The sequence below is a fragment of the Salvelinus namaycush genome, chromosome 8 (assembly GCF_016432855.1).
Source record: "Salvelinus namaycush isolate Seneca chromosome 8, SaNama_1.0, whole genome shotgun sequence".
In the NCBI taxonomy this organism is placed as follows: domain Eukaryota; kingdom Metazoa; phylum Chordata; class Actinopteri; order Salmoniformes; family Salmonidae; genus Salvelinus; species Salvelinus namaycush.
Window position 1 is genome coordinate 38,475,142 of NC_052314.1, and position 12,500 is coordinate 38,487,641.

The window sequence follows — 12,500 nt, forward strand, 5'->3', positions numbered from 1 at the left end:
GACACACACACACACACACACACACACACACACACACACACACACACACACACACACACACACACACACACTACTCACAGAAACAAGGCCATTTTCACACTATGAGCTCATTTAGTCATGTGACTGAAGCCAAGCCAGTTGGAGACCATAGAAGGGCGTATGACATAACTATTATCATATTCTCACAATAAGCTCCCTCTCTACATCCTGAGTGTGGCAGATGCCCTAATGCTAACTCATTCAATTCCAGAATCACACACATACATACACACAAAAAAACATCTAAGGGTAACCCTATCGGTGTCTGGGCTGGGGTGAGTGGCCGAGCGCGGCGGGGTGTGAGTCAGGGGTCAATGGGTCACTTTCTGAGGAGAGTGTTAAGTGTCTCAGAGGCCAAGGTCACCTCTCTACCCTGACCTTTAACCCCCCCCCATTTATTGGCTATCCAGAAATTGACTCTCTCTCTCTCTCTCTCTCTCTCTCTCTCTCTCTCTCTCTCTCTCTCTCTCTCTCTCTCTCTCTCTCTCTCTCTCTCTCTCTCTCTCTCTCTCTCTCTCTCTCTCTCTCTCTCTCTCTCTCTCTCTCTCTCTCTCTCTCTCTCTCTCTCTCTCTCTCTCTCTCTCTCTCTCTCTCTCTCTCTCTCTCTCTCTCTCTCTCTCTCTCTCTCTGACACACGGACACACGGACACACGGACACACGGACACACGGACACACGGACACACGGACACACGGACACACAAAAACTGGGCTCTGCTCCAAGATGGGATTCGATGGGAAATACAATAACATTACATTTATGAGATTAATAAAGGCTTTTCCATACTGCTTTAGTCTAATGTACAACTTCCCCCCTGAGAATGTGGACACACACACACACACACACACACACACACACACACACACACACACACACACACACACACACACACACACACACACACACAGAGAAAGAGTGCAAGAGAGAGACAGAGAGAAATAGAGGATTTCTTTGGCTGAGGTTCGAGTGTGTCGTCGGGAGTGTATCCAGAGGCGTGGTGTGTGTGTGTGTCGCCGGGGACAACGTGGCCGCACTGAGATGGCTAAATGACAAGGAAGAGTAGACAACCCTGCTTCCTCCGAGTCCTGCTCTATATCCTGACCCAGCGACAAATTACAACCCTGGCCCGTCTAAAAGACCTCAACCAACATCCCTCGCCCAGAAACTCCGCTCCAAAAGGCTTTAGGTTAAAAAGCCCTGTCCAAAACATTCAAACAAAAATGCTTGGTAGAAGACGTCTCTTCCAAAGTCCACTAACCCCCATCATCCACATTTCTCTGAAGGCGGTTGCTGTCTGTGTGGCGTACCAAATGGCACCCTACTCCCTTATAGGCTCTAGTCAAAAGTAGTGCACTATGTAAAGGATAGGGTGCTATTTGGAACATATCCCGTGTGTGCATGGTGGGAGGCTGAGTCCATCACAGAATGGGAAGGAAGCTAGTCCCAGTGAGTGTGGTTGCTATTTGGATAAACAGTGTGGATGTTCAGGCCTTTCTGAACATCCAAACTAACACCACACTGTGAAAGGGGCACATCTGTAGTAGTAGTTTATAATGGCTAATTACAGGAAGGACTTTTCCGTTAAACTGACTGTGTTTGCCTAGGCTACGCTTACATCATGGGTTCTGTCTGAGAGAGAGAGAGAGAGCAGTTATAACTATAGGCTAGAACCCCGCAGAGTCTACCACACACACACGAACACACACGACTTGACATGGACACACACACACACACACACATAGAAAACACACAGAAACAAAAGCAAACATTGGTTCACTCACATGTTCTTTGTTTTACTTTCTTGCTTACACACATACGCACGTACGCCACACACCAAGGTTGTTATAGTAAACGAAAACGAAAACACGATCTAGCAAACTGAAATGAAATAATGAACGATCCTTTTGAAAAACTAAAACTATACTGAAACTATTATCTTTGACTCCAAATAAAAATAAAAACCATCATGAATTATGTTCAATGTTAGTTTTCTTCTAAACTTTGGTCAAAAATGTAATAGGGGTTTCAATGGTGTTTTCAAGATACTGAATCTGGCGGGTAAATGTGTCCAGGAGATGCAGATGTTTCAAATAAGCCTAGCTTGTGCATCACTATCACTAGCTAACAGGGGGGGGGGGGGGGGGGGGTGGTTAGGTAGCTAACTTGAATCTTCTTACGTGTACTACTAAAGTTAAAACGGATTGGCTGTGGATTCAACTTTTCTGGACACCTCGTCCCGACAACTAAAGGTCCCATTCAAAAATGTTTGAACCAGAAACAGATATAGCCCTTGGTTCACTCCAGACCTGGCTGCCCTTGACCAGCACACAAACATCTTGTGGCGTACTGCATTAGCATCGAATAGCCCCCACGATATGCAACTTTTCAGGGAAGATAGGAACCAATATACACAGGCAGTTAGGAAAGCAAAGGCTAGCTTTTTCAAGACATTTACATCCTGTAGAACAAACTCCAAAAAATTCTGGGACACTGTAAAGTCCATGGAGAATAAGAGCACCTCCTCCCAGCTGCCCACTGCACTGAGGCTAGGAAACACTGTCACCACCGATAAATCCATGATAATTGAGAATTTCAATAAGCATTTTTCTACAGCTGGCCATGCTGTCCACCTGGATACCCCTACCCCGGTCAACAGCCCTGCACTCCCAACAGCAACTTGCCCAAGCCTCCCCCATTTCTCCTTCACCCAAATCCAGATAGCTGATGTTCTGAAAGAGTTGCAAAATCTGGACCCCTACAAATCAGCTGGTTTAGACAATCTGGACCCTCTCTTTCTAAAATGATCCGCCGCAATTGTTGCAACCCCTATTACTAGCCTGTTCAACCTCTCTTTCGTATCGTCTGAGATCCCCAAAGATTGGAAAGCTGCCGCGGTAATCCCTCTCTTCTAAGGGGGAGACACTCTAGACCCAAACTGTTACAGACCTATATCTATCCTACCCTGCCTTTCCAAGGTCATCGAAAGCCAAGTTAACAAACAGATCACCGACCATTTCAAATCCCACGGTACCTTCACCGCTATGCAATCTGGTTTCCGAGCTGGTCATGGGTGCACCTCAGCCACGCTCAAGGTCCTAAACGATATCATAACCATAAGCAGCCATATTCATCGACCTGGCCAAGGCTTTCGACTCTGTCAATCACCACATTCTTATTGGCAGACTCAACAGCCTTGGTTCCTCAAATGACTGCCTTGCCTGGTTCACCAACTACTTCTCAGACAGAGTTCAGTGTGTCAAATTGGAGGGCCTGTTGTCCGGACCTCTGGCGGTGTCTATAGGGGTGCCACAGGGTTAAATTCTCGGGCCGACTCTTTTCTCTGTATACATCAATGATGTCGCTCTTGCTGCTGGTGATTCTCTGATCCACCTCTACGCAGACGACACCATTCTGTATACTTCTGGCCCTTCTTTGGACACTGTGTTAACTAACCTCCAGACAAGCTTCAATGCCATACAACTCTCCTTCTGTGGCCTCCAACTGCTCTTAAATGCATGCTCCTCAACCGATCGCTGCCCGCACCTGCCCGCCTGTCCAGCATCACTACTCTGGACGGTTCTGACTTAGAATATGTGGACAATTACAAATACCTAGGTGTCTGGTTAGACTGTAAACTCTCCTTCCAGACTCACATTAAGCATCTCCAATCCAAATCTAGATCTAGAATCGGCTTCCTATTTCGCAACAAAGCATCCTTCACTCATGCTGCCAAACATACCCTCGTAAAACCATGTTAATTCCTTAGTGATGTGGACACTGAGGAACTACTGAGGAACTTGAAGGTCTTGAACCGCTCCACTACGGCCCCGTCGATGTGGATGGGGGCATGCTCGGCCCCTCCTTTTCCTGTAGTCCACAATCAGCTCCTTTGACTTGCTGATGTTAAGGGAGAGGTTGTTGTCCTGTCACCACACTGTCAGGTCACTGACCTCCTCCCCATAGGCTGTCTCATCATCGTTGGTGATGAGGCCAACCACCGTTGTGTCGTCAGAAAACGTAATGATGGTGTTGGAGTCATGCGTGGCCATGCAGTCGTGGGTGAACAGGGGGTACAGGAGGGAACTCAGCACGCACCCCTGAGAGGCCCCCGTGTTGAGGGTCAGTGTGGCAGATGTGTTGTTGCCTACCCTCACCACCTGGGGTGGCCCGTCAGGAAGTCCAGGATCTAGTTGCAGAGGGAGGTGTTTAGTCTCAGGGTCCTGAGCTTAGTGATGAACTTGGAGGGCACTATGGTGTTGAACACTGAGCTATAGTCAATGAACAGCATTCTCATGTAGGTGTTCCTCTTGTCCAAGTGGGAGAGGACAGTGTAGAGTGCTATAGAGATTGAGTCATCTCTGGATCTGTTGTGGCGGTATGCAAATTTGAGTTGTTCTAGGGTGTCTGGGATGATGGTGTTGATGTGAGCCTTGGCCAGCCTAATAGAGAAGACATCAAAACTATGAAATACATTTTCAAAAAAACAACACTGTAGGCTACTTGAAAAACAACACTGTAGGCTACTTGAAAAACAACACTGTCGCCTACTTGAAAAACAACACTGTAGGCTACTTGAAAAACAACACTGTAGGCTACTTGAAAAACAACACTGTAGGCTACTTGAAAAACAACACTGTAGGCTACTTGAAAAACATCACTGTATTCTACTTGAAAAACAACACTGTAGGCTACTTGAAAAACAACACTGTAGGCTACTTGAAAAACAACACTGTAGGCTACTTGAAAAACAACACTGTAGGCTACTTGAAAAACAACACTGTAGGCTACTTGAAAAACAATACTGTAGTCTACTTGAAAAACAACACTGTATTACTCAAGAAGATCTAATCTAAATGCATATCACAATGAAACTGATTCAGGTCAAACGGTTGGTATTCAGATGCTGCATGGACGTTTCACTAGTAAAACTTGAAGAATTATCATTCACGATTGACAGAGAGACCACGAGAATGTGTGCTTAAAGTATAAAGAAACACATGCGCAGAACGTGATTTGGATCTTCAGCTCTGGGGAAAAGGGATCTATGGAGATGGGACCGGGCGGTTACCTACGGATCCGTAGCCTCAGCCAAGTTAAAAAGCATTGGGTTGGTGTAAACACAGGTGAGAGTTTCATTGCACCAGTTTGGGTGGTATTCATTTTAAAGTCACATTGAGATTTACTTTATATACATTTGGAAAATATATATTTTTTTACCCTTATTTTACCAGGTAAGTTAACTGAGAACACATTTTCCTTTACAGCAACGACCTGGGGAATAGTTAAACATAACCTAACCTGACCCATCACCTTTCATATTACTGCCCCCCATTGCAGGAGGTGGCAGCCTGAAAAACACAACAAAAACTTTACAACACAACTGGCTCCTATGCTCCCACGCATGCTTTCTGTCCCTAACAGTAAAACTGAAACAAAATAATATAAAAACAAAATATAAATATTTTGATAAAACTAAAATAAAAAAACTAGCAAATTAGGTCTGAAAACGAATTGAAACTAAACTGAATTTCTAATAAAAATTTAAAAACAAATTTAAAAAAAAACTATAATAACATTGTCACACACGCACGGACGCACGGACGCACGCACGCACGCACGCACGGACGCACGGACGCACGCACGCACGCACGCACGCACGCACGCACGCACGCACGCACGCACGCACGCACGCACGCACGCACGCACGCACGCACGCACGCACGCACGCACGCACGCACGCACGCACGCACGCACGCACACACACACACACACACACACACACACACACACACACACACACACACACACACACACACACACACACACACACACACACACACACACACACACACACACTCTACTGGTCCTGTTGGTAATGGAATCCTTCGGTCTGGCCTGGTAAAGCCATAAAGCAGTGACAGGAAGGAGGAGGCTGTTTTACCATGGGTCCCCCAGGACCACTGATGTGTGTGCATGTGCGTGTGCATGCGCGGGCGTGTGTGTGAGCCTGCCTGCCCTACGGGCCTAGTCATCCATGGGGGAGAGACACCAGATAACATTAGGAAGATGGCCCAATGTGTTTTTACTATAACGGTAAGACATCAGCCACACTGCTGCTAAGGCCTTGACCTCGGAGACTGGAGAGGACCGAGGGAATAAAGACGATGGGCTCCGACCGTTGACAGAAGTACAGTCTTCTAAGTCAACTGGGAAAGCGACGTCTAAAGGAGGAAAGCGAAAGTCGATATATCTGTGGGAAGACAATGGAATTGACAGATCGGACAACAAAGGCGTTTTACCAAGTATGTCTATATTGTATCGTTCTATTGGAATCTGTAAATAAATGAACATAGAGCCTTGTAAATGTTCTCCACTTAAAATACAGGGAGTCCCTATCTATAGAGATGTCAATGTTATGTTGCATTCTCAACACAGAGGAGCAAGGCTAATGGATTTGATGGTCCAAAGCTAGCGGAGGCTAGTCAGCGCCTCTGGAGGCCAATAAAACATCCCTCAAATTCCCAAAAGCAGGAATGTTATCCAACCTGTCATCCCTCTACTTTCTCAACCGTTCGCTCTCTTCCCCTCTCCTGTAGTTTGCGTTTCCTGGCGTGTGTCTGTGGAATCCTTTTCCCAGCAGGTTGGAGATCTAGGAGCAGACTGGAGAGAATGAGGGATATCAACTCTACACTGTACTTATCTACACTCTATGTATCTAACCCTGGTTTTGATTACTGTATTGGGCGGTGGCGTGACGCCCTCTTTGTGTTGAGTTAGATTCATGCGGTAATAGGATGGGACGGACAGAAACCACAAAGGCAAAGCATCAAAAACTTAAACTCCCCTATATCCTGACATAACAGTTCTTTTCATGTGGTCCTTTTCAAAGCCTTCACGGTCCGTTCATCAGACACTTAGATCTCGTTAAATCTACAGTTCATAAAGTCTTCGCTAATTCATTCGATTTACATTGAAGTTGAGATGTTGTTACTAGGGCTGTGGCGGTCACGAAACTTCGTCAGCCGGTGATTGTCAAGCAAATAACTGTAGGTCTCAGGGTAATTGACCGTTAATTAACATAAACACATTTAGAATTCCCCGGCTTCCGCACATAACCTACAAGCCACTGATGCAGACCTTTGGAACATCTACATTTTAAAAAGCCTTCACAAAAAATCCATGATTTATTTTAGACAGGTCGAAAGAAGTATGATATAAAAGAAAATGTAGTCTATTTCAGAAGAACAGAATAGCATACTCTGAGTTGTCCTTATGTTAGGTCCTGATGTGGCTATGCAAAATGGTTGTGGGCTACACTAGTTCATTTAGCAGATAAGATTTGCCTAGAATAATACAATTGAACAAAGCTGAGTAAAAAAGAAAGGACATTTTCTCCAAACGATTTGAGGGAGTGCGGACATGCGGCTATTCTGTGTTGAGCGGTTAACAAAGTAATAGGTATTCCTACATGCTTAATTTAGAGTTATTAATGTAACTTTAGTTGTCCTACAAATGTTGGGCTATATATTTAGATTTTTAATACATTGTAAGGCTGCATGATGCGACTCTAATGAGGATTTGAAAAAATGTTTCTTGAAAGGCATGAGCTCTGCTTTGTTTTTGTTTTCAGGCTGTACACACTTCATCAGTCTCTCATTCACAATTTGACAAGCCCTTGATAATGCCTAGAATTTCACGGCCGCATCCCCTTTGTGGGCCGTAACGTACCCTTAAAAAATCCAGGCCTTTTGCAGCCAGTGGCCGTAGTTGCTGCGCGCTCCATCACGTGATCGGGTCTTTCTCAAAGGCTACAAGTGAAGACAGACACATTGGGGACGCAACTGTGCGCGTCCTTATCCAATTCTGAAGCGCATACTGAAGATATTGGAAGAACTGTCCACATTTACTTTTCGTCAGCAAACAATATGAGTAGGCTTAACAAACAGCAAAATCACTAGCCTATGTCAATCTACTATCCCCCATAGTAGAAAGCTCGACCTATTCTATTCTGTGTGAGAAATAAATATTGTTGTGGGATGCGATAGATCCCAAATTAATACAACCACTAGCATGAAAAAGCTTTTTTACGCAATGTGGCTGACGCAACAGATCAGAATGTTTAGCTTAAAATGTTGATAAACTATTTATCTATTTTTTCACATTATAAGCGCAGCAATGCGCACATGGTAGAAGGCTATAAACGCAAATGTTCCATTAGCGGGAAAACACCATTATCAAAAGTGACCGCAAATGCAATTATGCATGTAATGCTTTTATTATAAAGGTGCATTTTTATGGTGAAAATTATTTCCCCCGAAATTGAAACCCACGTGCTGCTTATAATAAACCACGCTTTACAATAAACCCCTTGTAAAGCGGATTATTGTGCTTAATTTTAAGAAGTTATTTTAGCCACTTTAGTTGTGATACAAACCTTATTAAAACATATAGGCCTATGGGCTAGGCTACATGGGACGTGCGACTATGAATCAAACAAGTGATAATATATCATTCACAAGTGATAGGCTAATATTGTCACCCATCAGACTATTCTTGATTTCGTCTTGTCTATATATATATATTTTTTTTCCTTTATTTAACTAGGCAAGTCAGTTAAGAACAAATTCTTATTTTCAATGACGGCCTAGGAACAGTGAACTGAACTGCCTTGTTCAGGAGCAGAACGGCAGTTTTGTACCTTGTCAGCTCGGGGATTTGATCTTGCAACCTTTCGGTTACTAGCCCAACGCTCTAACCACTTGGCTACCTGCCGCCCGGCGGCATTTTGTTTTGCTTTTGAAAGGACCATTATCATGCACCTGTATGGAAACAGGGACAGCGGGAAAAAAGACGTGTAATCTATGCACTTAAATAGCGAATGGAGAACGCTTTTCCCCGTGGTTTATTTTCATGCCGGCCAGGTAGGCAATACTCCTGTTGTATAGATAGGCAATGTGCTTAATATTAGCAAAGTTGAGAAAGAAATATAGTAGGCCTAGTAGAAAGCTGATCCTCCTATTTTCAGTAGAGGCCATCACTCTGTTTTCTCACGCAAATGCATAGCCTATTGAAATGTTGCGCAACATCAGCTCATAGGCTCTCATGAAGTGTTTGATTAGATTTTTGAATACATTTGCATTGATGTCAGAGTGATGAGAGGGACAATAGAGTGCTGAGTATCAGGCAGTTAGCAAGTGTGGTAGGCTACTAATGACCATCAGCAGCATCAGAACTTGGAGAAGCCTAATTACCGTGACTAAACGGTCACATGGAGTTTGACTGCCTTCAAGACTCGCGACCGTCAGTGTGGTGGTAATACGGTCACCACAACAGCCCTAGTTGTTACCACCCTTTAGATGAGAGGAGGACACACAGAGTGGAAGTGATATGCACGCACACGCACACAGAGAGAGACATAGGAGAGGAAGTGTTTTGGAGTGAAGTAAGGAGACGGGAGGGTCCTGACGACACGGAGGGCTGAGGCCCTGGTTCGATCTATGGAAGTTATCGATCTATGGTGTTGACAGACAAGGATATAAGCTGTCACCACTGTGAGGTCACATGCATTTACTTTCTGTTAGTAGAGGATCTGAATTCCCTCTCCACAGCAAGTCCTTTAGAGGAAGATCCTCTCCATCTCCTCTTTTCCCTCTCCATCACCTCTCCTCTCCTCTCCTCTCCTCTCCTCTCCTCTCCTCTCCTCTCCTCTCCTCTCCTCTCCTCTCCTCTCCTCTCCTCTCCTCGCCTCTCCTCGCCTCTCCATCACCTCTTTTCCCTCTCCTCTACTCTCCTCTTCTTCCTCCTCTCTCTCTCCTCTCCCCTCTTCTCCAAGCCCCAAATGAAAGACACGCAGGGTATGGAAAGAACAACAGCTAGAGAGGGGAACGGAGAGAGAGAAGGGACAATCATGACGAGTCTCCTCGAGAGATTGGGTTTCCCGAACTCAAAGCAAAGCGTTTGCGGTTTCGAGAAGATAGAGAAGGAGAAAAACAAGCCTGCTTATCATTATCTTCCACATTACAATTGGGTGCGTTTCTCTTGTCTTCATGCAATATGCTTTTTATATCTGATGTTTTATTTTTCGATGCCACAACAATAAAAAAAAAACATTGCACATGTGTACGGCTGTGGAGTTGTTGTGATTTGGTCACATTAAACAAAATAAGCCAGAGAGAGTGTGAGGCCAAGCGCCATGAAGACATCTGAACTGTATGTGTGGGTGCCTGGGTAACGATACCGCAGTGACAAAGGAAACAAAATGGCCGCAAGCGGCTTGGGTTGGCCTGTTTTGTAGGTCCCAGTGGCCCGTGACCACATAGAGAACGGATAAAGAGAAGGGCCACTGATGGACTCCATTTAGAAGACAATGGAGAAAGGGCCACTCATGAGTCCTCATGTTACCCTGACTGGAACAATACAGGCCTCTGTGTGTGTGTGTGTGTGTGTGTGTGTGTGTGTGTGTGTGTGTGTGTGTGTGTGTGTGCGTGAGAGAAAGAGAGAAGACTTATATGCTGCTTTTCCCTCAGAGAGAGGGAGACAAAATGGATGGGATAGGAAGTAATGAAGGCGAGAAATACAATAAGTAATTGAACAAGCTAGTTGAGTAACAAACAGAGGGGAGAAAGATACACATACGTCTGTCCATCAACACCACGGTGGTCCTTACAGCAGGTATGTGCTTAGTAATATGTCAATCAGATCAGGTAAGACGAGCGCTTCTTCATCTCTCCCCTACTCAGTCTCCTGGGAACAGGAGCCATATTAAGATGTGGAGAGAGAGACAGAGACCCATCCCAAACCTATCACTCCTCACTGTGACCTCTGACCCAGTGACATCACATCCCCTGGGAAATAGGGTAGTGAGGGCCAGGGGAGAGAGTCAAATGGAGGTAGAGTTGCAAAATAACTGAAACTCTTTCAAAATTCCCTGGATTTTTTGGGAAATCCCAGTTGGAGGAATCAGCAAGGGATAAGATGCAGCTCTGCAACGGAATCCTCCAATCGGAAATTCGTCAGCTGGGATTTCTGAAAAAGGAGGGTATTTTGAGAGAGTCAAAGGGGCAATAGGGCTCCATACACAAACTCCTGCCGTGCTTACAGACTTTCAGTTCTGTGATTTACTAAAGACAGGGAGCTGAGAGGTCAAACTGTTAGGAGTCCATTACAACTTGGGGAGGGAGGTAGGCAGAGAGAGAAGGAGAGGGTGTGTGTTTGTGAGAGACAAGAGAGAGGGGGGGGAGAGGTACTTCGTGAAAACAGAGTGGGGTTTGTTTTTCTGTATCCACCCACCCGTCATGTGTACAGACCCCTCAAAAACAAACAGAGCCGGCAGAGAGAACCAGTGAAGGTGTAAGAGAGAAAGAAAGACGGAAAGAAAGGGAGAGTGGAAGAAAAGGAGGGAGGGCTGGAAAAGAGTCTGTAGAAGCCCTCCAGGAGGTGTAGAAGACTACAGCGCTAGCCTCTTAAAAAAAAACACACAAAAAAACGAACACTATTGCTAGGGCTCACCGTGGGCTCGGGTCTGCCATGCCAAACTACCACCTGCTTCTCATTCCTCCACTCTTCCTGGCCTTTAGCTAGGAACCAAAACATCACATAGAAACTGATTCAAAATGTATGTTTGGGAGTAATAACAGGAAAAGGGAAAAAAGAAGAGATGGGGAGGAAAGAAAGAAATAGCCGAGAGCAACGCAGGTACTGTAAGCTTGACAGCTACATATGCCCCTCTCTTTAACTGATGATTTACACCCCAACGTGTAGTAGATCACAGATGACTATGACATCATGCGAAACATGTGTACTTAGAGGAACACGAGTACAGGTTTGGCTCACCATGGCGGCGAGGCGGGGACGTAGAGAACGACCGAAGACGCATGTTAAACATGAAGCGTGACTTCCTCGGGTAGAGGACTTCATCCGTAATAAGAGCCGTTAGCACTGTCGCACTGCATTGGCGTGGGGCCGTCCGTAGGCCTATAAATCATCCACCTTTCCTGCCAAACTATCCGCCAGAGAAAGAGAAATGCCTATTTCTGAGGTATAGGACTCTCCATAGACAGGAAAAAGTTATCCCGCTGGGCAAAAACTGGTCGAATCAATGTGGTTTCCACGTCATTTCAACAACAAAAAAATCGATGCGGTGACGTTGAATCAACGTGGAAAACTGATTGGATTTGAAAAAAAGTCATCAACCAAACGGGAATCAAAACTAGACGTTGAAATGATGTCTGTGCCCAGTGGGATGTTTCTCAGGTCTTCGACCTTTAGATTTTTTTTGTCTACGGGGACAACGTTTTGCCAGAAGTATAGATGATTAACCGTCACCATTAAAATGAGAGAAAACACAGAAACCTAAAAATAGCACAACAGTATAGTGTGTCTACTAAAGGGTTTGTAAGAGAGTCGAGAGGACACAGTTCGTGATCTCCTATTAAAAGGGAATTTACGGGCTTCCCCCCCCGT

The 12,500-nt window shown here is 45.1% G+C and overlaps 1 protein-coding gene across 1 annotated transcript in view; it reads right to left on the reverse strand.

Moving 5' to 3' along the window:
- ror1 (receptor tyrosine kinase-like orphan receptor 1) overlaps window positions 1-12,500 on the reverse strand; it is a 45,199-nt gene that overhangs the window by 15,185 nt on the left and 17,514 nt on the right. The window contains exon 3 of the mRNA XM_038998967.1: window positions 9,510-9,523. Coding sequence (XP_038854895.1) covers window positions 9,510-9,523 — 14 coding nt within the window. The remainder of the gene's footprint in view (window positions 1-9,509; window positions 9,524-12,500) is intronic.